General features: G+C 33.2%; 1 protein-coding gene across 2 annotated transcripts; it reads right to left on the reverse strand.

Moving 5' to 3' along the window:
- Positions 1 to 374: 374 nt before the first annotated feature.
- On the reverse strand, positions 375 to 27875 carry LOC127738448 (monocarboxylate transporter 3-like). Of its 2 annotated transcripts, XM_052249703.1 has the most exons (7): positions 27687 to 27875; positions 15119 to 15183; positions 13305 to 13360; positions 9173 to 9316; positions 5873 to 6019; positions 3704 to 4837; positions 375 to 884 (listed from the first exon to the last, which is right to left on the reverse strand). In XM_052249703.1, the coding sequence occupies exons 3-7, from the start codon at positions 13357 to 13359 to the stop codon at positions 718 to 720; spliced, it is 1647 nt and encodes a 548-aa protein (XP_052105663.1). In that variant the 5' UTR covers position 13360; positions 15119 to 15183; positions 27687 to 27875; the 3' UTR covers positions 375 to 717. The 2 variants fall into 2 exon arrangements, with proteins under 2 accessions (XP_052105663.1, XP_052105664.1); XM_052249704.1 differs by lacking the exon at positions 9173 to 9316.

The raw sequence follows: 27875 nt of genomic DNA on the forward strand, positions 1-27875 counted from the left end.
GATTGGACGCCATTAGTAACTTTGGGTAAACCTGAAGTAGCTTTTTATAAATTATTTAGAAATTTAATGTGGAAAGACCTTCAATTGTTCTCTGAACAATTGGTTTTGTAATTATCTTCGATGAGTTTTTTTCTAACAATATGGATGAGAAACAACCTATAGAAATATTCCACATTTCAAATGATTAGTTGTTTTTAACAAAATCTTCATAAGAATGTACAACATTTTAATAAACTTTACAGCAGAAAGCATTTTCAATAATCAAAGGAAAATCTAAAGTCAAACTTGCTGATACCTTAAATTCTAGAGAATCTGTTAATCGATGTTACTCATAGTCGCAGCCAGCAAGCTGACATTTCTATAAAAACACAATATTGGTATTATGCAGCTTTAATGTATTTTAAAGAAACATTAGTTGGCATTTAATGAATATATATAAATACATGCAAAGCTCTTCCAATCTAACGACAAACAATTAATTGTAAAATGTATGCAACAACAGTCATAACTTGTAACAGTGTATCTATACGCAATCAATTCAACCGAAGAACCATTCATTCATCTGTGTTTTGGTCTTTGGTTTCAAAGTGTTATGAATTCATTTAACATCTTTCTATCTATATATCTATACTGAGAATGTTTATAGACATGTAGTTTCTTCATGGCTTTTCTGTGTAGACATCTTAGGCGACACTATTGTAGTTATTAGTGACACGGCTACGTTGTTTGCGTTTTAAGTGCCTCCTCATTTGACGTACATGGTACATTCTTTTTACATCTTTTAAATAATGGTCCGCATAAAAATAACACCCCGGAGAGCAAGGCTACCACACCTATTAAGTGATAAGATGCTATGAAATTGCCATTGAGATCACGAAGTACGCCTACAAAGTAATAATATGATTCATTGAAGTCCGTTTAAAAAATAAAAATAAAAAAAAAGATATTGATTTTTTCGAAAGAAAAGAAAAAGGAACCTGAAACTACTGTTTACTATTTGATTTACAATAGAATTTTGTAAATTGTCCGAATTTCAGATTGAAATGCTGTATTTTCTTTATTAAATTTTTAACTAATAATTTATAGTAAGAAATGATAGTAATATAAATTTTAAACCTTTTAAAGTTTAGTTGCCAATCCATATGTTGCGAATTTGTTTATCAAACGTGTGCTTATAGTGGGTAGCAAATAAAACATGACCACCATTTACATAATTTGAAATATACATGACAGGGCAAAATAAGACAAAAAGTACCAGTATATTTGTAGGACTCTGAACGGCGATGGTCACGCTGTAGTGCGTTTTTTATCACGCCGAAGTTCAATGCAGGCATTGTGACGCTATCTTATTGATAGCTACGCCGAAGTGCGTTGGTGGTAACGCTGAAGTGCGATGGTTTACATCAATGTTATTGTCAATGTTTTTCATGCTAACATGTCGATGTAAAAGTCAATTTGTTTGTTAGAAGCAGCTTTTCAGATATTTAAGTATGCAGAAAAATTAATTAGGACGATCTTTGATTAAGTATGCAACTGTAACTAATAGAAAAACAAAGAATATGGGTATCCATCCATGACACAAAATCAGTACATGCACAGCAAAAAAACCCACAAAAGCAAAGGAACAGCGCTTTTATTGCTGTTCTTCATCTCAAAGTCACAGTGAGGCATTCAACATGGAGCAAAAAAAGACTCTCACCTCACTGCAAGTTTAAGACGGCCCCTAGCACCGGCTTGAGTGGAATTTTTTGCAAAAAAAATTTGGATAGACTTTGTAAGATGTAACACCACATAATCGGGCCCAAAAAAAAAACATACTGGAAAGTAGTGAATATTTAAAACAAAATAGTTCCTACGCATAAGGGTAAATCTTAAACTATGTAGCATATATTTTAGGAATTAAAGTATTATATGAAAGGTGAAGGACTGGTTATCCTTGTAGAACACATAATTTACTGATAATTTTGAATAATACAAAAATGTATGAATGAATTCTAAAATTGAGGGCATATATAGCCTGTTTCTCAGATATAAAGTGCCTGGTTTGGTGTATCCAAAATTCCGGTAACCAGTGCAGTACGGTCTGATGTATACATACAGGTATATTGATCCCGCTTCCATATAATGTTCTGAAGTGAACAATTTAATGTGGATAGGAATGAGGACCAAGAATAGGTGGCATGCGTCTTTTAGTATACAAACTGGCCTAAAATTGAGAGAATGATGTGGCACAAATAAGAGAAGTTATCTCAAGAATAAATACACCATAACTTTAAAAATACAGAAGAGATGTACCATAAAGGTAAAGAGGAAGCTGTAATATTGGCAGAGTACTTACAAATGATTATCAAAGGAGAGCCGTGGTGTAGTGGTTAGCGCATCGGACTACTAACACAAAGGTTCCTGGTTCGATCCCCGTTCCGGGGAGAAAATTTCAGGGACTGAATTTTCGGCTCTCTCTTGACACCATTTGCGAGTATGGTCTTGAGAAACGATGATAGTCCGTCGGAAGGGGACGATAAATGGCTGACCCGTGTTAAGAGAGAGCCATATCTCTTGCACGTAAAAGACACCCAGTAGATTTCGAAAAAGAGCAGGCTAATGCCGCATCAAGGCAGCACTCGCACCCGCAAAGTGGAAAGGGATTAATATAAGTTGCAATAATTTGTTTCCCAATCCACTATAAATAAATATGTTGAAACTAAACTATCAAACAGTATACGATAATAACATGATTATAATTTGTACGTTAAACAGGCTTATTGCAGAATGGTGACTTTTTTTACAGATTTTTTCATATCTTAAACTAGCTTTCATGTGTCATAAAGACCCCTCAAATATCAACGAAGGACCATGACATTCAAAAACGACGAAGACCATCGCACTTCAGCGTGACCATTGCACTTCAGCGTCCCCATCGCACCTCCGAGTCTTACATATTGACAAAAGTACTTCAATGTCAGACCAAAGGTAATGCATGGAAAATTGCTTAACATTTCTTTATATGTACTGAGTCTTAAGGGATATTTAACGCTCATTTCTTAGATTGAAAAAAAAAAGATTTGAGAAACTATTTTTAATTCCAATTTCAATATCGGGCAGATTTGTTTTTTCATCTTCCTTTAATTGTGTATAATTCTAAGGACAGGAATCAATTTTGTTCATCTAACTGAAAGTTTATTAATCTGTTTAACTAATACGGATAAAAGGAGATATAGGTTAAACGTCAATTAGACAGCAACACGAACAAATAAAAACCAACAAGCCGAGCTTAGTGCAATTGTTACTCCTTTCGACGACCATTGATTGGTCTGTCAAATTGAAAGTAATGTTATAAAAAATTCAGATTTGGATTTTAAAAATATATTAATGCGGTTGACGTATTGTGTGTTCCGATGTATTTGTGGTTTTTTTCATAGCCGAGAAAAGGGTCATTAGAGCCAAGTCCCGTTTAATTTTGTTCAGCCATGGAAGGAAATGTACTAAGAGATTTAACAATTGTATTCCAAAAACTCTCCTACGGCAATTGGGGTAATCAGAAATATTCAATCAAGAGGTATTTGGGCTTATTATTTAAAAGTGGTTTATTTTAACGTTATGAAATGTTTTACCTTACTTTTTCGCTATTTTGTTACAGAGGAGTATGTTAAAGATAATGCTTTCCAACCAAGAGATCCGGAAAAAAACTAAGGAAAAATCTTACCAAATGCTAGAGGTCCAGCGACATAAATTGGTAACTGAGATACCGTTGTGATCGCCAAAGCAGTTGGATACAATGCTAATCCGCTGATGTCCACCATTATTGAATGTCGTAGGGGTAAAAACATTCCACTAAATAAACCAATCAACACACAAAATATGACGAGTCCCGAAAATGAAGTCATAAACTGATTACAATTATAAGTAAGACCACATATTAGTTGTGAGACAACAAGGATTTGATAACTTTGTACGTGTGACCTGTCAGCTAAAATACCACATAAGATGCGACCAATTAAATCTACTGCTCCAGTCAGTGAGACAAGGATGACCATTTTAGCATCTTCTATATTGTTTTGCTTGGCATGTAAAGGTAAAAATGACAAGAACGTTGACGCCACAATAGTTGCTAAAGAGTTTGCTAATAAGAATATCACGAACGTTGGTTTTTTTAATAAGATGCACACTGGTTTAATGAGGGAATCATTTTGTTTTACAGCGCTCTCATTTTCGTTAATTCTGTCTTCACTTTCAACTGATATTGGATATACTATTAATGCACTGCTGCTGAAACATTTGAACGAACTTAATGGAAACTCCCGATAAAATGTTTTAACATTAAGATGTTCGTCAGAATTACTTTTATTTTCATTCATTTTCGGTACTATCACTTCTCGTTCTAATTCAAAATTATTCGAAAGTTGGGGATGAGAACTAAATAGACCGATTCCATTATGATTAGATTTATGTATTTTTTCTGTCATACTAATATATCCATTTAAAAAATTAAAATTATTTGTATGAATATCTCCATTTAATGTTTTAGTCGGTTTCATCTCCTGCACTGATTCTTTTTTGTTGATTAAAGGCGATCTATGGGCTTTCTTTGATTGCTCAACTTTGTTTGGAGTCCTTAGAAGAAATGCCATTGGTAAATTATTGAGAAGAATTGCTCCTGTTAATAACAGCGCTCCTCTAAGGCCGTATGTTTTTATTAGATACTGGTATAAAGGCGGACTAACTAGTGCTCCTAAACTGCAACCTGATATTGCTATGCCATTTGCTGTCGCTCTTCGCTTTGTAAAATATGTACCCAAAGCATAAATTGATGGTGGAAATATACATGCCATGCCAACACCTGAAAATTTAGATATTAGATTAAAACACTATCCAGACATATTATTGCGACTCACAGCCAGTCAGTCTTAGTTTTGACTCCGGAAGCCGTGTGCTTAGCGGAGAAGCAGCAAATTATCCAAATATCATTTTTAACGTCAATGGTTAGCCCGACCGTGGGATCAATTCAACAACCGCATAAATTCTGGAGGCGTGAACGCTGTAATGAAACGGAACCACAAAGATGGCGGTGTTCTTATCGGCATTTTTATGTTCATGATTAATGACATTAATACAATGTACCAGTACTCATGCGATGATGAAGCCATATTGAATTATAACCCAAAAATTTTAATGTTGTACATGTGGTGCAGGATCTGCTTACCCTTCCGGAGCACCTGAGATCACCCCCAGTTTTTGGTTGGGTTCGTGTTGCTTAGTCTTTAGTTTTCTTTGTTGTGTCATCTGTACTTTTATTTTTCTGTTTGTATTTTTATTTTTGGCCATGGCGTTGTCAGTTTGTTTTCGATCTGTGAGTTTGACTGTCCCTCTGGCATCTTTCGTCCCTCTTTTGTACTTGTTTTATATCTTTTTTTGTATGTTTTACTTTATACTTGGAATTAACGTTTTAGATACAATTGAACACTTCCAAGGTCAACCAGAATCCTGTATATGATCGGATAATAAGTTTTATGTGAAGCGGCATTGCACCTCCCCTTTGTGTCGAATGCAAAAGGGAAACTTGATTTAAAACACGTCTCCCCTATAGCATTATATAGGTTTGAGTAAGTCGTTTATAGTTAAAAACCACATATTACTTACTTATGAAACTATTATATATCCAATAATGATTTAATTTCCAATTAATATATTTAGACATTCTCCTCATGAACTAGATGTTCATTGTAAAACGAGATTCGGGAAACACGTCAACTAACGGTTACTAAAACTGGTTTTATATAAACCCCACTTTATCACCGATACTGAAAAAGAAATAATCACGCGGTCAATCAACTTATATCAAACGAGAAAGTTTACACTGCTTTGAAATACCCACCAACTAATATGCTTATTGAAAAGAGAAGGAAATAAATGTTCGGTGCAAGGCAACTGAGACTATATCCGGCTGCTATCAACACACTCCCAATGATCATAACACCTCTTGGCTGGATAGCTTTTATAAGATACATCATTACTGGTAATGCTGAAATAGTAAATTGGTATAATATGTATAAAAGGAAGTATGGGATAAACGTCGCTAAGACTCAAACATTTTCGAACAGCAGAAAACATCCGTTTACTCGGGACAATCGAATAATCATTCATGTACATTAAATACCGTAGTTTACAAAGTTTTCTTGCATAATAGTACTTGGTCATCTCGTACCCAACGTCTTATTCCTCAAAACAATTAGATGAGGTAAACAGGTCTGTCCGTTCGTCTGTCCTTCTTAATTCTTAACGTATCTAGATTAAACCAAATCACCTATTCCATATGATATTCGGTAACCTTTCTTGTGCGACAAATGGGTGTATTTTCGCTGAATGTTAGACACATATAAAAAAATAAGTCGCATTTCTGTCGAAGTCTACATATCATTGAATTTCCCTTTGGTATATGTCGCCTCTCTTCCCCAGGATATCCTAAATCCTATTACGCTTTATCTAGGCTATATTGTACGAGATACATGTATGTCAGTTGTATAACAACTTACTGTTTGACGATTACATGTATGTTTTGATTGTGGTTTACACAACGTCCACTTTCAAATATTAAATGCATATTCAGGACGATATACACAAATGAATAAATGCAAAAGATAGTTTTTACAAATAGGTTATTCGGAATTCTCTGCTTTAAATTTTACTGTCTCTGTTGAAGTTTTTGTGATTGAGGCCAAGTACACAGAAAATTGGTGAACGTGGTCATTCAAAGACAATTTCTCCAATTGCAGTCGACAATCAATTTGACCATTAAAGTTATTTGTAGATCTTTTCTTGTTTATATCTGTTTATATTCACACATATAAAAAATGAGTAAAAATCGTCATTTGAGGACAAAAACTCGTATAGATTGACTGCCGATTTAAGCCATGTTGGACTCATTTGTAGATCTTGTCTAGTTGATCATATTTTGCTGCGTACAGATTCTATATATAAATGTTTTTGAAATTATAGGCAAAACTGGATACAAACCGTCATTTAAGGACAACAACTCCTTCAAGGAGTTGACTGACGATTTTAGCAATGTTGACTCATTAGTAAATCTTGTCTTGTTGATCATTTTTGTAATTAAAGTTTCTTTCTATCTATTAGAATTCTAAGATCATTATAAGTATAACTAAAAGCGTGAAAATTGAAAATGTTATTGAAGGGGAATATTGCCTGTACGGAGTTGATTGATTTCGTCAATGGATGTGATCGATCTTAGCAGAAACAGATGTATAAACACCAAAGTCGTATTAAGCAGTGTCAAGCTATATATAGCCATCATAAAAAATTTTTGAAACAAACGAAAAACGGTCTATAGAACTATAATGTAAAGCAATTTTTCACTATGGTAGCTAGTATTATCATATGAAGAGCAATGCATTAGCTGTTTTAATGAAATTGAGAAGACACCAACAGGACAAACAATAACAAATAAGTAAAAAAACGACTTATAGTGATATTAGTGCTATGTAAAATTCGATTATAACTCATATCTATTCAGTGATAAGTCATACACGAGGAAAGAATGATTGCGACTACGATAAATAGAACACATCTGCTAATCTTTAACACACACAAATTTCAAAACGTCGAGCAATTCTTAAAGGTGACTTTAAAAAATACCCATCCAGAGCTGAATAAATATTAGAACTTCTAATGATCTTTTTTTTATCAAATGTATTAAATATATAGATATAAGAAGATGTGGTATGAGTGCCAATTAGACAACTCTCCATCCAAGTCACAATTTATAAAAGTAAACCATTATAGGTCAAAGTACGGTCTTCAACACGGAGCCTTGGCTCATACCGCACAGCAAGCTATAAAGGGCCCCAAAACTTACTAGTGTAAAACCATTCAAACGGGAAAACCAACGGTATAATCTATATAAAAAACGAGAAACAAGAAACACTTATGAACCACATCAACAAACGACAACTACTGAACATCAGATTCCTGACTTAGGACAGGTGCAAACAATTGCAACGGGTTTAAACGTTTAATGGTACCAAACCTTCACCCTTATCTGAAACAATAATGTAACATCACAAAATAAAAAGACACACTATAAAATATCAATTGAAATGGCTTAACTCAATCAAAAGACATATTAACACAAGTGAACATACACTGACCGAATAAATTTGATCTATGATACAATGTAAATACAAAATCAATAAAATAAGGGATGAATAATTAAAGTAACAGTATTATACCGCTGTGAAATGTTAAACAATTTCAGAAAAACAACAATAACCTTAAACAAAAATCCACCATTTACAATAATATTATACACAGGTAAATGAAAATAGTTTTGTTGTTAGGTATAAAGTTTAAAAGGAGAAAGGAAATATTTTTACAAAATAAATAATTTTGATGTTCATAGTTCGAAGAAGTGAAAATTTATAGTAATACCAAACACTTATCAAAGTTGGTATATAGACCAGATATAACCCTGAATAAGTAAACATTAAATAACAAAAAAGCATTACAAATAGTATCACCAGATCAAATTAACAAGAAAGTACGATTTGAGAGTACTCGCAGTTACTGACAGCTAGTTAAAAGCCCAAAACAGTTAATAATAAAAAATCATGCATCAGAGACTAAAATCAACTAAAAAACATCCCAGGGATTTAGTACTTTAACGTCATGGACAGTCAAAGAAGACATGACTTGTGCAATGCTAAAAATAAATGAATCGACAGGCAGTAGGATAGTTATGAGTTAACCCCTTAATAGATAAAAATGAACGTGGGTGTGTCTTTATACATCCCGTTTGAAAAGAATACAAATTTAGTTATGTTTTAATTTGCTGATGACAAAATCGATATTAGTGCCAATGTAAACTATATTCAAAGATCTAATTACAACATTAGTAAGATAACCTTTACTAATAAGTTTGTTTAAAGGTTCGATGAGTTTACACGGATCACTTAGTGATTTCCGCGCTTTTAGTACAATATTACCGTAAAATTTAGGATGTGAAATACCGTTTTTAATAAGTTTTCTACAGGTACAGCCAAATTTAGTTTTAAAGCTGAATGTGTTTTTTATATACAATTTTATTTATCTTGAACAATTTTATAGATGTTAAAAGTTAAAGTCTAGTTCTGAGGCACTTGGTTATGGACACTGGACTTACTTGATAGACAGTAAACGCCAAACATTATTCCTGTTATTAGACTGGTAAATGAGACACTTTCATGAAATTCGTCTATAATTTCAACATAAAAGAGTCCAAAAGATTTAAGAATGCTGTCTGTCAGAAACTGTAAAACTGTACAGGCTGTAAATGGATGAAAAAAATCATGCAATTAGGTATTCTATTCCTTTGGGATTTAAATTTATCTATCTATTTAGAAAACATGGAAGTTTCTGTAACGAGTAAAGAGTAAAGAGCTACACTAATGAATTATATTTTTAAGCTTAAATGGTGCATCAATTTTGTGTTTTCAAAATTTGATATTTAAAAGAATGCATATGCATGCTAGTAAATGTTTTTATGTCATAGAAAAATAAACTCAAATACGAAGTGCCCCTGAATTTACTTCACACTATGGATATTTTCAAAAAAGCTTTCGATCTTAATTAACATTTACAGTATCATAGCTTCTTGTGTTCTGTATACTTTTAGGTTTTAATACTATAATGGTTAGTCTCTGAACAAATGATAAATATGCATAAAGATGGAGTAAAATTACAAATTCGATAGATTTTTTATCGCAAAAATGTAGTATTGATCAGTATTAGGACATTCTTTACCAAACAAATTTACTAAGAATAATTCGAGATATTTTCTTTCAGATGAAAGTTAATTTTGATTTACGATTTCCTTTTAGAAAAAAACATAGAAAAAACTTGCAATAAGATTCAAAATTGTCGCCAAGAGCAAAATGTAGCCTTGAATAAAATTTTGATTTAATTAAATGTGTAAAATTTTAAATAAACAGCTGCGCCATGAGCGCATGATACGCCCGTCGTCTTGTGTGTGAATTGTTATGCAATAAGCATAAATAGTTTCTGACATACGGCGTGACATGCGAAAACCCCCTTTTTTAGCTCACCGAGGCCCAAAGGGCCCCATGTGAGCTTATGCCATCACTTGGCGTCTGTCGTCGTCGTCGTCCGTCGTCGTCTGTTGTCGTCGTCTGTCGTCGTAAGCTATTTCAAAAATCTTCTCCTCTGAAACTACTGGGCCAAACACCTTCAAACTTTAACTAAATGTTCCTTAGGGTATCTAGTTCATAAATTGTATCCGAAGTTTTGATCCATCGACAAACATGGCCGCCATGGCTAAAAATAGAACATAGGGGTCAAATGCAGTTTTTGGCTTATATCTCAAAAACTAAAGCTTTTAGAGCAAATCTGACATGGGGTAAAATTATTAAATTGGTCAAGATCTATCAGCTCTGAAATTTTCAGACGAATCGAACACTCCATTGTTGGGTTGCTGCCACGGAATTGGTAGTTTTAACAAAATTTTGCGATTTTTTGTTATTATTTTGAATATTATTATAGATATATATAAACTGTAAGCAGCAATAATATTCAGCAAAGTAAGATCTACAAAAAAGTTAACATGACCATAATTGTCAATTGACCCCTTAAGGAGTTATTGCCCTTTAAAGACAATTTTACACAATTTGTTCATCAAGTTTGCTAACATTTAAAAATCTTCTCCTCTGAAATACAGGTGAGCGATTCAGGCTCTTGAGAGCCTCTTGTTTTTTACAAAAAACTCAATATCTCTAAAATAAAATTTTGAATCAAAACCAAAAAGTATACAGATCTTAAGATTAATATAACTAAGAAGTGTGTAAAATTTTAAGCAATAATCATAAATCGTTTTTGAGATACGGTGCGACATGTGAAAACCCCCTTTAAAAAAAAAAAAATCAATATCTCAAAAATAAAATTTTGAATCAAAACCAAAAAGTATACAGATCTTTAGATTAATATAACTAAGAAGTGTGTAAAATTTTAAGCAATAATCATAAATCGTTTTTGAGATACGGCGCGACATATGAAAAACACCTCCCCCTTTTTTTTACAAAATACTCAATAACTCAACAATAAAATTTTGAATCATCACCAAAAAGTATACAGATCTTAAGGTTAATTTAACTAGGAAGTGTGTAAAGTTTTAAGCAATAATCATAAACTGTTTTTGAGATACGGCGCGACATGTGAAAAACCCCTCCCCCTTTTTTAACAAAATACTTAATATCTCTAAAATAAAATTTTGAATCATCACCAAAAAGTATACAGATCTTAAGATTAATATAACTAAGAAGTGTGTAAAGTTTTAAGCAATAATCATAAACTGTTTTTGAGATACGGCGCGACATGTGAAAAAAAAAACACACACACCTGTTTTAGTTACTAAGTCCCGTAACTCAAAAAGTTTTAATCTTATTTTCACCAAAAAGTATACAGATCGTTTGACCATCATAAGAAACAACTATGTTAAGTTTCATGAAATTTGGATAAGTCATTCTCAAGTTACGGTGCGACAGACGGACAGACAGACGGACGGACGCCGGACATTTGTATACCATAATACGTCCCGTCAAAAATTTGACGGGCGTATAAAAATTATTAAGTAAAATTGAGAATGGAAATGGGGAATGTGTCAAAGAGACTTCAACCCGACCAAAGAGCAGAAAACAGCCGAAGGCCACCAATGGGTCTTCAACACAGCGAGAAAACCCAGCACACGGAGGCGGGCTTCAGCTGGCCCCTAAACAAAAATGTGTACTAGTTCAGTGAAAATGGACGTCATACTAAACTCCAAAACATATAAACGAACTAAAATTAAAAATCATACAAGACTAACAAAGGCCAGAGGCTCCTGACTTGGGACAGGCGCAAAAATGCGGCGGGGTTAAACATGTTTAGTGAGATCTCAACCCTCTCCTAAACCTCTAGGCAATGTAGAAAAAACAAACACACAGCAATACGCACAGTAAAACTCAGATTAAAAGAAGTCCGAATCCGATGTCAGAATAGGTATCAAAAGAAACTGAGCAAAATGACAATGATACATAAATTAGCAAAGGACTACTAGCAGTTACTGACATGCCAGCTCCAGACCCCAATTAAACTGATTGAAAGATTATGTCTTCATCATATGAAAATCAAGCACAATCCCTCCCGTTAGGGGTTAAGTATCATACCATCATAAAATATATGAGAAGAACATAACCCGTATCATGCCAACAACTGGTTTTAGAATAAATGTGTTTATTTCCGATGCAAAGACCCTATGAGTGAATCAATATTAATACCAAAATATGCCATTTTTAATGACCTGACAACAATATCGTAACTATATCCCTTCTGAATAAGTCTGTTTAAAGGTTTGGTTAGCTTTTGTGGTGAATGCCGACATTTTTGCGCTTTGTAAAGAATATTTATACCATAAAAGATTGGATGTGAAATACCTGAACGTATAAGATGTCTGCATGTTGAATTATATTTACGAATGATGTCCTTGTACCGATGATAAAATTTAGTACATGTTTTGACTAGTTTGTGATATCGAAAACCCTGGTGTAATAATGTTTCAGTAATACAGAGATTTCTTTAGTTAAAATCAAATACGTTGTTACATACACGAGCGAATCGAACAAGTTGAGATATATAAACACCATAATATATACATATAATGATATGTGATGTGATTGAAAATGAGACAACTACAATGTATATATCAATCAAAGTTCAAGCAATCACCATACGGTATTCAATAATGAGGGAAACATGTACCGTATATGCATCTATAGAAGGCCCCGATATGACAAAATGTGAAACAATTTAAACGAGAAAAACTAACTCGCAGCAACTGAGGGCTAGTTCCAAGCCAATTACAATTAATTAATAAACCAGACGAAAGTATCAATCATTACACATCGAATGGATTTAGTTAAGGACGTCATAAACAGTCTGAGAAGCGCGCTTGGTCTTGTAAACATAATTGACAGGATGTACCATCATAAGTACTCATAAATGTACAACAATATATTTTTAGTTATGTTTTATTTTTATATATTATAGACTATTTTGGGAAATCAGCACTACCTAATTGGAATGTATCGATTTTATCCAGAAACAACTTTTTACAAACCAAGTTAGGCAGCAATTTAAAGGTTGTAAGATATCGTGATTTCACGAAATAATATTTTTTCCCCTCTGTATGAAATAACTTTCATTTTATCTGCATGTGTATATTCAACCAAAATGTGCTGATAACTTAAACGGTATTTAGAACTTACCGAATAAAACTATCCAAGCATAGCAGCCTTTGGTTGTTTCTTTGTCTTTTAACATCCTAGTACATTTATATCAATATTAACATTAATTAAATGAGCATTTAAATGTGGAAATATATTATTATAGAAAGAAAACAATAATATCTAATTGTGTTTGTCCCTAAGGGAGTTTGGTATTGATGGGCGGTATTTGAAAGTCTTCGTTATTCACACTTTTTACAGACTCTGGGTGATTTCAAGCTTGAAATTTTAGACACTTGTCTATTTTTGAAGACCTTGTGCTGACCACTTGCAGTCTTTTGTGTTTTATGTTGTTGGATTGCTGTCTTATTGAAATTTATTCCAGATATCTTCATGTTTATATCGAAAGGTCAACATACGACATTCGACAACGAAAGCAATATTCTAATGCAATAAACTATGTAACGCCATTTTCATTGGATTACATCTACTGTCAATTACACGTTGACATGGAGTACATTATATCGAATAAAGCGATTGTAAGTTTAAAAGAAACGATCAACTGTGTACTTCAGATGGAAAACATTGCAATTACAAATAGCCTTTTTTAGAGTCCGATGTTTTGCTGTGTCTCAAACAAAAATTTCGCCCTGATTATACATGAAATACTTGCCACTTGACGTACAAAAACGAGAATTTATATATCAGACAATAAAATGAACGTTCACGTATGTAATTATTTATTCAAACACATATTGTATAATACTCGTTATGTGTAGATGCAACACATTTAACAACAACCAGATGTTACAATAATACTAAATCGTGGTTTTTCAATTTCTCACATATGAATAAAGAAGTTATGGCGTAAACAAACAAATTAACAATCAACACGTACGGCTTTTAACACTGAGCAAGTATACTTATTGAATAACACGCTGCAAATACCTCGATCAGACGAAAATAAATTTAAGACGATAGGAAAATGAATGTAATACGGGAAAAGGAATAATCAATAACAAGAAACTGACATCAATTAGGTCAGAAACACAAACCGCTAGTGGGGTAAAAAAAAGTTGAAAAGGGAGGGGGTGCATTTCCCAATTAATGAGTGATAATGATTAGCCGCTAGAATAGGTACATGTAAGTTCTTCGTGCTTCGTAATATATAATGGTGCAAACTTGGGATGGAATATAGATTGAGAGGATTATCATTTATAAAGATTTTACTACGTAGACACAACTAATCAGATGTAGACATATAGTGATCAGTAAATCTAGTATTTGTCAATTTGCTAAAAGTGGAGAAGGATCTGCTTATCCTTCCGGAGCACCTGAGATCATACCGGTTGTTGGTGGGGGTTCTTGTTGCCCAGTCTTTATTTTTCTATACTGTTGTTTGTCTATTTGTCGTTTTTTGCCATGGCGTTGTCTGCTTGTTTTGAGTACTAGTAATAAGTTTGACAACACAGAGTGAAATGAAACATAACATTCATTAATCCGTGAAAATTCAGGTCGGGTCAGTCAACTAATGAACAATGACATCTTACCAGCACACCCTGAAGTTCGTATTGTTTAATATTGTGTACAACTTGTACTTTTCATATCAAATTAAATAATATTTTCAGTTAAAAGTATACACTTTCATTTTTTACCCTTAATTTCAAAAAGTATTTCAAATTCAAAAAGATACTGTTTAAATTACAGTCAGAATATATAAACTTGTGTATTGAACAAATCGATACTCAAAAACATTACATGTCTAATAATTTGATCGATAGAATATTTAACTGTAGTCGTCAAATCATTGGGGAAAAAGTAATACAGAAATATTCTCTGAGCCAGTGTATTCTTACCTTTCAAGAATAGTTCAGTTGATGTACACGTTCCAGTGGCTTATCTGTTTACTGTCATGTGCAACCTGTTGTTAATTTATCAATATAACATATAGATATACATCTCATATAGTACATCGGTAGATTTGACGCTAAAAGCTAAACTATGCATTGTACTAATATTAAATTTTCAAGACCCGAATCCTTTCCTATAATTTAAATTGAGTTTGTCAGCATGATATGCAAGTAAACATAAGAAGAGTAATAGCTAGCTAGGCTCTTTGTTTTAGTCAGTATGGAATACACAGCATGTGTGATCATAATGATATATGTTTATAGAAAAAGATAAACTAATAAGTAAGAGCAATATAAAATCTAGAAGCATTAAGGCTAAAGTTTTTTTTTTCTATAGAGCCGTAAATTCGATAACGATATAATGAATATAACGCCGAAACCAATTTCTGTTATTTATCATGAATTTCTATAAAAAGGCTATTTAGAGGTGAATTACTTAGTTTAAAGTTTGTAAATAATGTATGGCATGGTACATGATCGTTCTTTTCTGAATCGCTCACGTTGCTGCTGCATAAAGTCTATTCGTAATTTCAGTAACCAATTTTAGAGTACAATGGGGCATTCTTTCTTCATTAGCAGATTGGGTAATTAACCATTGCCTTCAGTAACTGACGGAAATAGGATACACATTTTGAGCTCACATGTATACTTTAATGATCATATCGCAAGGTAGGAATATTTTCATTGGTTGTCTTTGGTATTATCGCTGTTGCTCTGACAATTTAAAGCTTGCTATATAGCATAGACACTCGTCTACTGTAAAAGACTGTATGTTGACTTTAAGATGTCGTTGTGTGGGTGTTTTGGTCTCATTGACATATACTGAACAACCATACCAAACTCCAAGATGATAAATATTTACAGATCAATTGAAAAAATTGTTTAATAAACATAAATATCATTTGACTTGTGTAACAAACAATTGACACATTTTCCATTAAAATGCCGTATTTGTCTGCACCGAGTTCTAAACAGTTATGAGCGGCAATCACTTAGTTTGAAATGTGTGATGCCTATACAATAAACACTTGATGGAGTTAAAGTTGCACGAACTGTTATAGAAGCCTGAAGCGATCCCTTATTCGTTCCGAAATAAACTTTATAATTCTGGCTACTTTCATTTATTGGACAGAAATAGGCAGCATATTTCGGAATATATAATGGCTTGATAAATTTGGAATAATTTACAGGCCGTATGCCTGGTCCCATTAGAGTGTTTTGAAATTATAAGTTCTTAAATTGAGCGGACCACTATTTTACGGGTTTTTTTAAGACAGACTGGACAGAAATTGTGGTTCAATTTGATATTTTTTAATCTCAAAATGACATGATTTTTGTTAAAAGTGATTTATGCTTTCCCAAATAAATATCCGGCAAAAATCATATTCTTTTATGAGCAAACACGTATTCGAATTCTAGTTTTAATTTATATGATCAAAATCGTTGTAATTCCGTATATATTACTGTTTTAAAGGCATACGGAGACCAAGAATACATGTAAGTATACCGTCGTATTTAAGGACGGTTCATGATGTAATATTGTCATCAACGGGTATCATGTAAAATTTGTTAACCAAACACAATTGCTTCAATTTTAGTCTTAACATTGCACATTTCTTCTCTTTTTCTTTTATTTTTAGTATTATCATTTTAGTTGTCACATTTAAATGTGACCGAATATTGCAAAGGGAAATAAATATACATTCTCTCCAAAACCGAAATATACGACATAAATATTGGGAAATGTATTTTATCATCATTTATTTTGAGTTATTTAGATAATATTTTGTAAACTAAAACAATTAATATCGTATTTCAATAGAGGAAATGAAAAGCAAAATGCAAAAATTCCTTCCTTGTGATATATGACAACAGAGAAGCATGTAACACATTGTATCTATATTTAATTTAAATCAATAAATTCTTAAGTGTTTTTTTTTATATAAAAAATTAAAGATTTTGTAAAATTGCATCAGGTCTGGGTTATTCTTTATTTGAAACCAAGATAAATTCTGCACATGTTTTTGAAAAGTGCAAATTTAACAAGGACTAATAGGGGAAAATCAACCATGAGCATAGGAACAAGTATTCAAAATATGGGTAGGTTTTAATATACAACTCTTCATTGTGAACAATATCAAAAATAAATATATGTACTGAGCTTAAAATCCATGAACCCCTTAAGCATGATTCTGATAGCGATAAAACTTACCTGGTTCGGTTATTTCGGAATTTTTCGTACAACATCATTAAGCAGTATATGATTTCCCGCAAATTAAAAATCGGATCGCCGAAAAATAATACGACAAAGTAAAACGAACATGCCTTTACTTGTTAAAAAGCCAAAAATCTTGTAACAAGGTAACAACACTTGCCTAAGTAATACTTACCAATATTTCTCTATACTAAACGCTATTTTCTATTGGAAAATTTCAGAAAGATGCTGATAAACTTATTTGGTGATACAGGTTATTTTCTTCTTTTGGCGCGAAATATTCTTACAATTAATGCTTGACATAACTAAATTTGTATAGAATTATATTTAACTTAAGCTCAGCGTAAATATGCAGAAGCATGACAATACATTAATGATAAAATGTGTAAATATTTCTGTAAAAGAATATAATTTTACTTTACCAGTATACTTCACTTAGAATTACATATGAGCGCAAGAAAATCTTCTTGTGAATCGGCTGAATCCCGGGCTCGAAGTTCAACATATCAACGGAAATTTTTGCGTGTGCTTGCGTTGCTTTACATCGAGGCCACAGCTTTTCAACCAATCGGGAAATGTTTACTTGGGGCATACATCTATTTTTACTGCAGGTTTTGACATGTTTAAATATAGATTATAGTAAAATGGAATGTTGTTGGTAGATACAAAACAGAAAATGATGAACACTTTTAGCAAAAGATAAATCGGATCGGGGGTCTTTGTTTTCACATTATTTGTACAACTCTCCCTTACTCTTGGGAAGCGTATGCTTTATATCGAGGCTTGCGTTGCTTTACATAGACGCCATAGTAGTTCAACCAATCGGGGAATGTTTATTTGGGGCATACATCTATTTTTACTGCAGGTTTTGGCATATTTTAATCGAAATTAGAGAAAAATGGAATGATGTTAGGAGATACAAAACAGAAAATGATAAATACTTTTAGCAAAAGATGAATTGGATCGGGGTTCTGTGTATTCACATTATTTGTACAACTCTCCTTACTGATGGCAAAAAATGGAATTTCCGTGACCTAAATGGTTCGCGAAAATTAATATTTTTATATATAGTATAGTAAATATTGCCTTGTCACACAAACTGACACTTTTGATATTGAATATTGATTAACGTATACTTACAATACAATTTAAAAATTATGTCTGACTGTTAACACCCTTCCTCTATCCAAAATCAAACTCCTAAATATGATAGTATAACATCGATGTATTATAGTCAAAGATTCTATAATACATATAACAAGGTTTTTATAAAAATTCAATCTCCAATATACAAAACAGGAAATATAAGAGTCAATGAGGAATTGGAAACCTTAAAGAATAGGCATCGTTTCCTTCCCCTGGTATCTCGATTGTTCTTAATAGCATTTTAAAACAATTTGATTTTGATAATGCTATCTGATTATTTAAATTAATGAGACAACCATCTTATTTTGATACTAGGTTCAAAAGGAAACAAAAATCGCAACAACAGATACCAGTGCACATTCAAAGTTACAACCATCAACCGAAATACGAATACATAAAAAAAAAAACAAAAAAAAAAAAAAACACGGAGAGCAACTGTAATGTGTCAGTTTTCCTTTGTAGTGTACAAGTAACTAGACTATAAGCCTACGCACACAACCACAGCCTTTTTCTGTTGAAACTTCCATTATTCTCATAATGAATTGTTTTAAGTTTTAACTAATCACTCATAAAAAAAAGAGACTTTACAATAATGAAGAAGATGGTGATGATTAATGAGATTCCAAATACCTCAAGCACTTGTTTGAGGGTTTATTGTATAATAATGATAATGACACTCAATAAATTGCAGCGCTACTGGTGGGCTTGGTTATTTCTAGTATACATCTTTAAGCCTTTTCTCCTTAATTCTTAAAACATCTTGGACTATTCGAAATATTGACTACGAGTTTTCCTGATGAAAATTAATATAAAAGTTCAAACGCATAAAATATGATAGGTTTCTTTTGGTTTACGAAGTACCAAAAGTGAACGGAAGGGTTAGTTATTCTTTTTATATGTAACATATGTAAAATTTTATTGTATAGTTTAAATCTTTTGATATACACACTTTATGACAGATACGAACAAAAACTATGCAAGTGATAAGCAGTGTATAGTGTTTGTTTCTAATTTTGGTACGTTGCAGATCCAGTCCATTTAATCAGAAATGGCTAAATTCGGACGAGTGTCTTTTCAGTCAAATCTTAAGAGAATATCATGTTCACATTTGAAAAGAAACCACTTGGAAAGGCCTTGGATATCGTTTATAAGATTATTACTCAGCATGATTATGATTAAGGTAGTGTGTTCTACTTCAATCTCGATCTATAGATATATAAATTTTATCTATCCATATAATGTACAATCATGAATGCATTTAATAAAGTCATCATATTTTATCACTTCTTTAATTGCATCCTTTAATTTTAGCCAAATCATATCCTAAAACTAAAACCATGCGAATACTCCACTGTTCAAGTAAAGAAGGAGGGTTGAGCGCTCACAATCATATTAAACCCTGCCACATTATATATGTGCCTATCCCAAGCATGGAACATGTAATTCGGTGTTTGTCCTTGGTTGCTGTCTGTTTTGTCGAATTTCGTTAATTGTATTATCATAAACCAGGATGTTATCCCGTATACATCACAAATAGACAGCGACATCAAATGTAAAATCCGAACCATCATTTTATCTTTTAATAAAATGCTTCGCCGAGCGCAGCCTGATACGACCGCAGAGGTCGAACCCTGAACAGTTAGGGCAAGTTTGGACACAATATTCAAGCTTGATACTGTCTGAATTTGGATTGTGATAAAATTTTTGACATAATATAGGTTTTTGACACAAAATATATGTGGGCAAAATTCTTAAAAATTTGAAATGGGACATTTAATTTACCTAGTATGGTCTGATATAAAAATCTAACAACATGGTTAGATTCAGCATATAAAAAAACACAAAAAATTTAATTTTAGTTGAAATCAAACAAAGTTTAATTTTAGACCCTTCAAACCTTAATATGGACTTATTTGAAAACAGGGCCCAAAATAAAAAATCTAAATGCACAATAAGATTCAGCATATCATAGAGCCGCAATAGTTCTGTTTTTTGATGAAATAAAACAAAGTTTAATTTTGGACCCTTTGGACCCCAATGTAGACAATTTAAAAATGGGGCCCAATATCTAAAATAGTAAAACAAGGTTAGAACACCAAAAAATTAAAGACTTTAAATTAATCCCATTGAAATTGGTTAAAAGATTTGTATTTATTTTCAGTTGAAGATTTCTTGCTATTGCGCAATACTGTGCTGTTGCACAATACTTAGTTAATCTGTTATATATAATAATTTACTCTCTATTTGGTGTGTATCTCCTGCCATATCAGTATTTGTTGCTTTTATATACAAATCAGAAATAATCAATTTACAAATGGAAAATTTTTGCGAAAAATTATGAAAAAAAAATCTCCCCCCTCCAAAGAAAATTATTTTTTTTTAAATTGAAGGAGAAAAAAATATGAACCCCCAAAAAAATTTGAAAAAATCCCCTCCAAACTTTTTGAAACCCCCCTACCCCCCAAATTTTTTTTTGAAATTTTGAAGATTATTTTCTTTTCAGGAAAAATGTACAATTTTAGAGAATTCCATGAACTATAACACAAGTTATTGTCTGGAAACTAGAAAAATGCTTGTTGTTGGCCCCTTTTTTGTCCCTAATTTCTAAACGTTTGGGTCAATTACTCCCAAACTCAATCCCAGCCTTCCCTTTGTGGCATGGAACCTTGTAGTACAATTTCAGAGAGATCCATACACTTAAAAACAAGTTATTTTCTGGAAATTAGAAAACTGCTAGTTTTTGGCCCCTTTTTTGCCCTTAATTCCTGAACGTTTGGGGCAATTACCCCCAAACTCAATCCCACCCTTCCCTTTGTGATATGGAACCTTGTGGTACAATTTCAGAGAGATCCATACACTTACACACAAGTTAGTGTCCGGAAACTACAAAAATGCTTGTTTTTGGCCCCTTTTTGGTCCCTAATTCCTAAACAAACTGTTGGCACAATAACCCCCAAAATAAATCCCAACCTTTCTTTTGTGGTATTGAACCTTCTGGTAAAATTTCATAGAGATCCATTCACTTAATCTAAAGTGATTGTCCGGAAACCAAATGTGTCTTCGGACGCAGCCGCCGCCGCCGCCGACGACGACATGATAGCAATATACGAACGCAATTTTTTTGCGGTCGTTCAAAAAAACTAGCAGGGGTGTTATATCTAAACGTTAGTATAATGCATGTATATTTATCGTTGTTACCAAGCGACAAATTCATTTCATGCATCTATACTACTAAAGGAAGAGACCGATTTCATTGAGCCGCAACTCCTCTGAAACCATACAAAGTCGGAAATATTTGTGATATGTCGTATAAATGTAGTGTTTTGTACTTCCTTAAGTTGTCTTTGAAACAATCTTTTTTCCACAGAAAACGCCAATTTTTGAGAAAATAGCCAAATTCAGAGACCGTTGTCGATACGTGTCTTATAAGCTTTCGCGCATGCTCGGTCGACGTACTGCCCGCGAAATCCAAGTTAAAGTTAGCCTGGCAACCTGACCCAATCTAATACTACGTCTATAGCTACTGTGGAACAGTGAGCCAGGATCTCAGGCTAAGTGAAAATTAGAAGAAAGGATAGAAAATAGGACAGTTAGGCCTATAAGGATCCTGTATTGTATTGCAAGTGCATCACTTTGCTTAATTAAACGACATCCACCCTTTTTACTCAGGTGCAGAACTGTCCAAAAATGAAATGGGCGTTGAACGTGTCGAAGTGATCCTCCCCCCTTTTTATGTGTAAACACAGGCACCCGACGTCTGGACCCCTCCCCTCTTTTTATGTGTAAACACAGTCACCCGACGTCCGGACCCCTACCCCTTTTTATGTGTAATTGCCCAATTGTACCGCGATTTCGCGGACATCTTCTAGTATTTAGGATAGGAACACATTTACCTAAAACTACGCTAATTTAAATGGTAGGTTTTGCAATGTAGCGGGCGCTTAGTTAAGACTACCACTGGAAAATGAGGATAAATTCAATTATAGAGCCTACTTTTGCCTTGCAACATCCACCTCGGACGTATAACATAACTGTTGCAATTGTTTTATAACTTGCAGATGTATCTTGACACTTTCAACCTATGCTGTATCAGCCTGGCTGTTTGCAAAGGATTTTATACGCGTATTCTTAACAACCAGAGGTCCGCAATTGACTATGTTCTTCTTTCAGAAGCCCTTAGTCGCAACGTTATATGTGTATTTATAGATGAAGATGGTATTTTCGATCTACATAGTGATCATGTAATATTACGGACTGAAATGAACGTAAATATGTGTAATATAAAGAATAAACCCCAAAAACCTGCTTTCATTTGGAAAATTCACGATAATACTGATTGGAACACTTTTCGGTCAACCCTAAAACAAAAATTCAACACATCAGTGCCTATTATGAAAATATTATCTGAAATCAATACTATTTGGGGTCAATGGAAAAAGTCCGTTCATAATGCAAGCAAATCTAAGCTCTATCGTAGGTTCTGGGACAAAGAGCTTGACTTTTTGATTAAAAGCAGAAAATAAAGTAACCGTCTAAAAAGAACTCACGACAAAACCCGTGACTATAATAGCGAGACGGGCAAACTTTTGACTAATACTTATAAGCTCAGGAAAGTTAAAGTCCAAGAAGCTATTAAAAAGAAGGAAAACGCTCTGAAATTGAAACAATTTCATGACAAATGTGTTAATTCCTCCAATAAAGTCAAATGCTTCTGGGACCTTTTAAAAGGCAAAAATAAGAGTACTGTCCCCAAACAGATTATGAACCTTAAGTCCAAACTTCTTACGGACGAAAAAGACATAAATGCTGTTTTGAGTAACCATTTTAACTCTTTCGGTAGAGATTCCTCTTTATAACGTAATATGCAAAATGAGGTTAAGGAATTTCTTTCGAGTATAGAAAAAAATGAAGTTTTTCCTGACTCGCATATCTCAGTAAAAATTGACAGAGAGCAGATAGATAAAATTATAAGAAACCTTCAGTCGCGCAAAGCTAGTGGTATCGATGAGATTCCCAATGAATTTTTAAATTTTGGTGGCGATGCGCTTGCGGATTCACTTGTTGATCTCTTCACTATTATTACTGACCTCGAAGCTGTACCTGGTGATTGGCAAAATTGCATCATCAAACCCATACTCAAAGCTGGATCTGTCTTTGATATTGATAACTATAGGGAGATTACTTTAACGTCTAATGTGTACAAAGGTATATTCGAAAATTTTGGAGGAATCCGTAATGACCTACTTGGAAGAAAATAATATTTTAGGCGAGGTTCAGGGGGCATTTACAAAAAAATGGAAGAACAGAAGATCATATTTTTACTCTTCAAGGTATTTGCTCTATTCGAAAAGCTAAAAATTATAAAGAATTTCTTGCTTTTCTAGACCTATTAAAAGCTTTCGACAGAGTCTTGCGTGATGGCCTTTTCTACTTATTGTGGAAAACCGGCATTCAAGGTAAGTGTTGGAAACTGCTCAAATCACTTTACAGTAATGTATCAAACATTGTTTGGTGATTGTGAAACAGGTTTCTTTGATCAAGAATTTTGCCTAAAACAAGGTTGTGTCTTGTCTCCGGCTCTTTTCTCTGTTCTAATGAATGACCTCGTAAGTATGCTCGAAGCCAGCAATTTTGGTGCCGAACTATCCTCACAACTAGTGAATTGCCTTTTATTTGCGGATGATGTAGTCCTTATCGGGAAGTCCGAGGAGGAACTACATCGTCTGCTTGATATTACGGCTACTTTTGCTTCAAAGTGGAATCTAAAATTTAACCAATACAAATCCAAGGTTATGATAATAGGTAAGCTTTTAGATAAAGATAAGAAATGGCAATTAGGTAATCTGCTCCTTGATGAAACCAATGAATTCAAATATCTCGGAGTTTATTTTACCAGTTCATAGACTTTTGCATATCATATAAATTGTTACTTAAAAGATAACTTCGAGCGCAAGCTCAATTATATGACTAATTGCTAAATGAGCACGGATCTTTCAATCGTATATCCTTTGGAGATGCCCTCTGGAACTCGATAATACGGCCATCTATCGTACACGGTTATGCTGTATGGCTGCCGTCGTCAGCTTCAAGCAAACAAATTCTTGAAACTTGGCAATATAAATCGGCGAAATTTATTTTCAGTACTACAATGAATACTAGTATCCCTAAATCGGATTTTTCGTAGATTTAGGGTGGAAACCAATAAGTGATTTCCATGATAGACAAAGGGTGTCTTATTTTGCTAGAATTCATGACATAGACAAAAAAAGATTATGTCGAATTATATTTTACGAGCTAAAGGGCTAAACGCTGCATCGAGGATGGGGATATCCCCAGTATATGGAAAATTTGTTCAATACGGTTGGTCTTGATCATTTTTACAATTCAAATGTTAACCTGAATATTTTCAAACAGTTTTTTGGAAAGTTTGTTCGTAAAAGAGAATTTCAAGTTATAAGAAATAAAAGCAGTCTAAATGCGTTCTCCAAATTTAACCTTGCGCCTGATAGACAGCCTTATTTGTCAAACTTGCTCGATTTTAAATCTACACGGTTAAAATTGTTAGCACGAACAAACTGTTTACCTATGAATCAAGTTTTGTATACAATGAATATGAGCGAGACTCCCATTTGTCAAATGTGTTCATGTAAATATGAGGAGTCCGTGGAATACTTCGTACTCGAATGTTGTGAATATACCCCTATACGAAACAAGTATTTTGCCTATAAGTACTAACTTTCCCGACTTTTGCTTCACAGAGTTACCGTCCTACGAAAAAATAAACATACTGCTGGGTGAATATTTTTATCATGTTGATCGAAATGTTTGTAAACATGTGGACACTTTTAGTAAAAAGATGTTGAGTGAAATGTACACTTACAGGTCTTCGATTTTAGAAAATTAAGCTTAATGTGATTTGCATGTGCAATTAGATTGATGTGATCTTTTAATGTTGAGATTTTATCTTATATAATGCTGTTATGTCTTTCATGAAAGGTGACATGTTTTAAAGGGTATCAATTTTTAAAAATGATATTGTCTTGTGTGTATTTTATTTCATTGTACATTATTCATTGTATATGCTCTTAGACGCATTTGTAGGTACCCTGCCTGCAAGTGCCCCCGTTGCAAAGGGGTAGTTTCTTAATAAATATATATATATATATTACAATATTTACTTTATAGTGATATAATAACACATAATATAGTATGTTAATCAAGCCTACCTTCATCGGTAGCAGATGCAGTAGTACAATACAAGTAATTAATGATTTATCACGTTACAGTACTTTATTTGCTGTAGACTATATTGACCTAATAACACATTTACGTATAGTATCTCAAGTTTATATTTAACCTTTATAATGATTCATTAATCATGCTTTGTGTGTGTTGTTTATAATGTAGTTCTGCATTCATTCATTTATCTTTTATATCTTTCTGTACTTTTCCCGTTGTAAACATTTCAAATCAATGTTATTATCCGCGATGATAAAAGTACAATTATATCACATTTATTGGGATAGCTTTGACAATGAAGGAAATGTTTAAAGATCAATGACTTAATGGTCTCAATGTTAATTTAATTTAGAATAATGGCTTCACGAGAGGGACACTATAATTACAATCATCCGGACTTCTCCCACCGCATTCCTTATGATTTGCGTAGAGGGCCGTAGAGGATGTGCAAATACGTATAAACGCAGCTTAATCTGGTTGCAATGGTGATTTTGTTTTTTTTTTTTTTTTATATTTGAGAGCTTCAATTATTTTCTTATATAAAATTGAGAGATTCACAGGAATAATTTTTAATAAGTTATGGAACGACCATAGAATTTCATGAAAGGGAGAAAAAAGGGGGGTTGTAAAGAATGTTTTTTTGGAGACAAGTAATATATCTTTTATTCTCACTTATTCTCTTTTTGTCTACCCGGAATTTTTGTGTCAATTTACAATGATAGGATTGCCTGCCATCGTGCATCTACATTTATACGTTGTTTATTGTCCTCTTGTACACTAATATCTGTCTGAGATTTGATAAAGTAATTCGTGTAGAATCTCAACTACGTTAACCTTAAGTATTCTTGAAAAACGCGTCGCTGTCTATTTCGTTGCTGTATAATATATATTGATGTCTTTCTTAATCAGTAATAAATACGTTACAAACCAATTATTATTCTTTGAAATACCTTATGCTCTCAGCATCTTCCTTACTTCTAGACGGGAGAGGTCCGGTAGCCATATTTTTTTCATACATTTGGGGGCATATCACTCGTAAGACCCTTTTTTATTTAAATATTTTTACGCCATACAGAAAATATAAAAACTCGTATTTTGGCATCTAAAAAATAAGAGAAAAAAAATCACAATCCCTTTATATTGCACAGAATGTACTAGCAGAGAATAGGTAGCTCTATTAATACAACTTTTAAGAATTGGTACACAGAGCAATACCTATAACAACTAATATTGGGACCATTCTCTGATCTAGTCTGTATATCTAATCATCATTTTTAATTTATTCTTCAGTAATGTATCGACCAGAAGCGTGTTTGTCAGTGTGAAATTTAAATATAAACAGCCACATCATGTCGGAATTTGGACGTAAAATCCAATGAAGCAAAAGTATCCATGTGCTCTCTGCACGTACAAAAAAATGCAAAAATCTTGATAGGATCCGTAGGTTGATTGCTACAAAGAAAGCAAACCCTCATTTTCAAGTGGCAGCCTAAATGTCCCAGTTTATCCCGGTCGAATATTTTTTTTCAGAGCTTCTGGAGCTTATATTTTAGTGGTAGTGTGTCATATTTGTTTTTTGTTTTGTTTATTGTTTACTCATACTTCAGAGTCTTGGTTCCTCGTTTGTCATGCCACGGTTTTTTATAGCTTACTACACGGTATGGGTTTTGTTCATTGTTAAAAGTCGTACGGTGGCCGTTTTAGTTGCTTACATTTTATGTTCTTGGTCTTTAGTGGATAGTTGTCTCATTGGCAAGTTAACCACATCTGATTATTTTAATAAACTTAGTCCAGTATCCAACTATAACCAATAACATTTTAACCCCCCCTCCGACCTTTGTTCCTCCCAATAAAAAAAAACACCACGATAAAATATGAACAGACCCGATATACTATAATAATGTTAATACCTACTTTGTATTTTAATCCATCCATATATATTTCCTCAGCTCCGTGATTAGAATTTGAAATCTTTCTTTCCATCCAGACCTTTACAAGGTACTTATATAAATTGCTGTAACACTGAAGAGGTTTAATTGACACAATTACAGTTTTGTAGTGCCATGATTTAGGACTGAGGCACTAATACAAGTGCAACCTACA

This window comes from Mytilus californianus, unplaced genomic scaffold (assembly GCF_021869535.1).
Source record: "Mytilus californianus isolate M0D057914Y unplaced genomic scaffold, xbMytCali1.0.p SCAF_4, whole genome shotgun sequence".
In the NCBI taxonomy this organism is placed as follows: Eukaryota; Metazoa; Mollusca; class Bivalvia; order Mytilida; family Mytilidae; genus Mytilus; species Mytilus californianus.

Coding starts and splice junctions, on each gene's coding strand:
- LOC127738448 (XM_052249703.1), bottom strand. CDS start 13,359: ATGTTAAAAGACAAAGAAACAACCAAAGGCTGCTATGCTTGGATAGTT. Junction 9,317..13,304: donor TGCTTGGATAGTTTTATTCG/GTAAGTTCTAAA, acceptor ATCCATTTACAG/CCTGTACAGTTTTACAGTTT. Junction 6,020..9,172: donor TGGCGTTTACTGTCTATCAA/GTAAGTCCAGTG, acceptor TTACTATTTCAG/CATTACCAGTAATGATGTAT.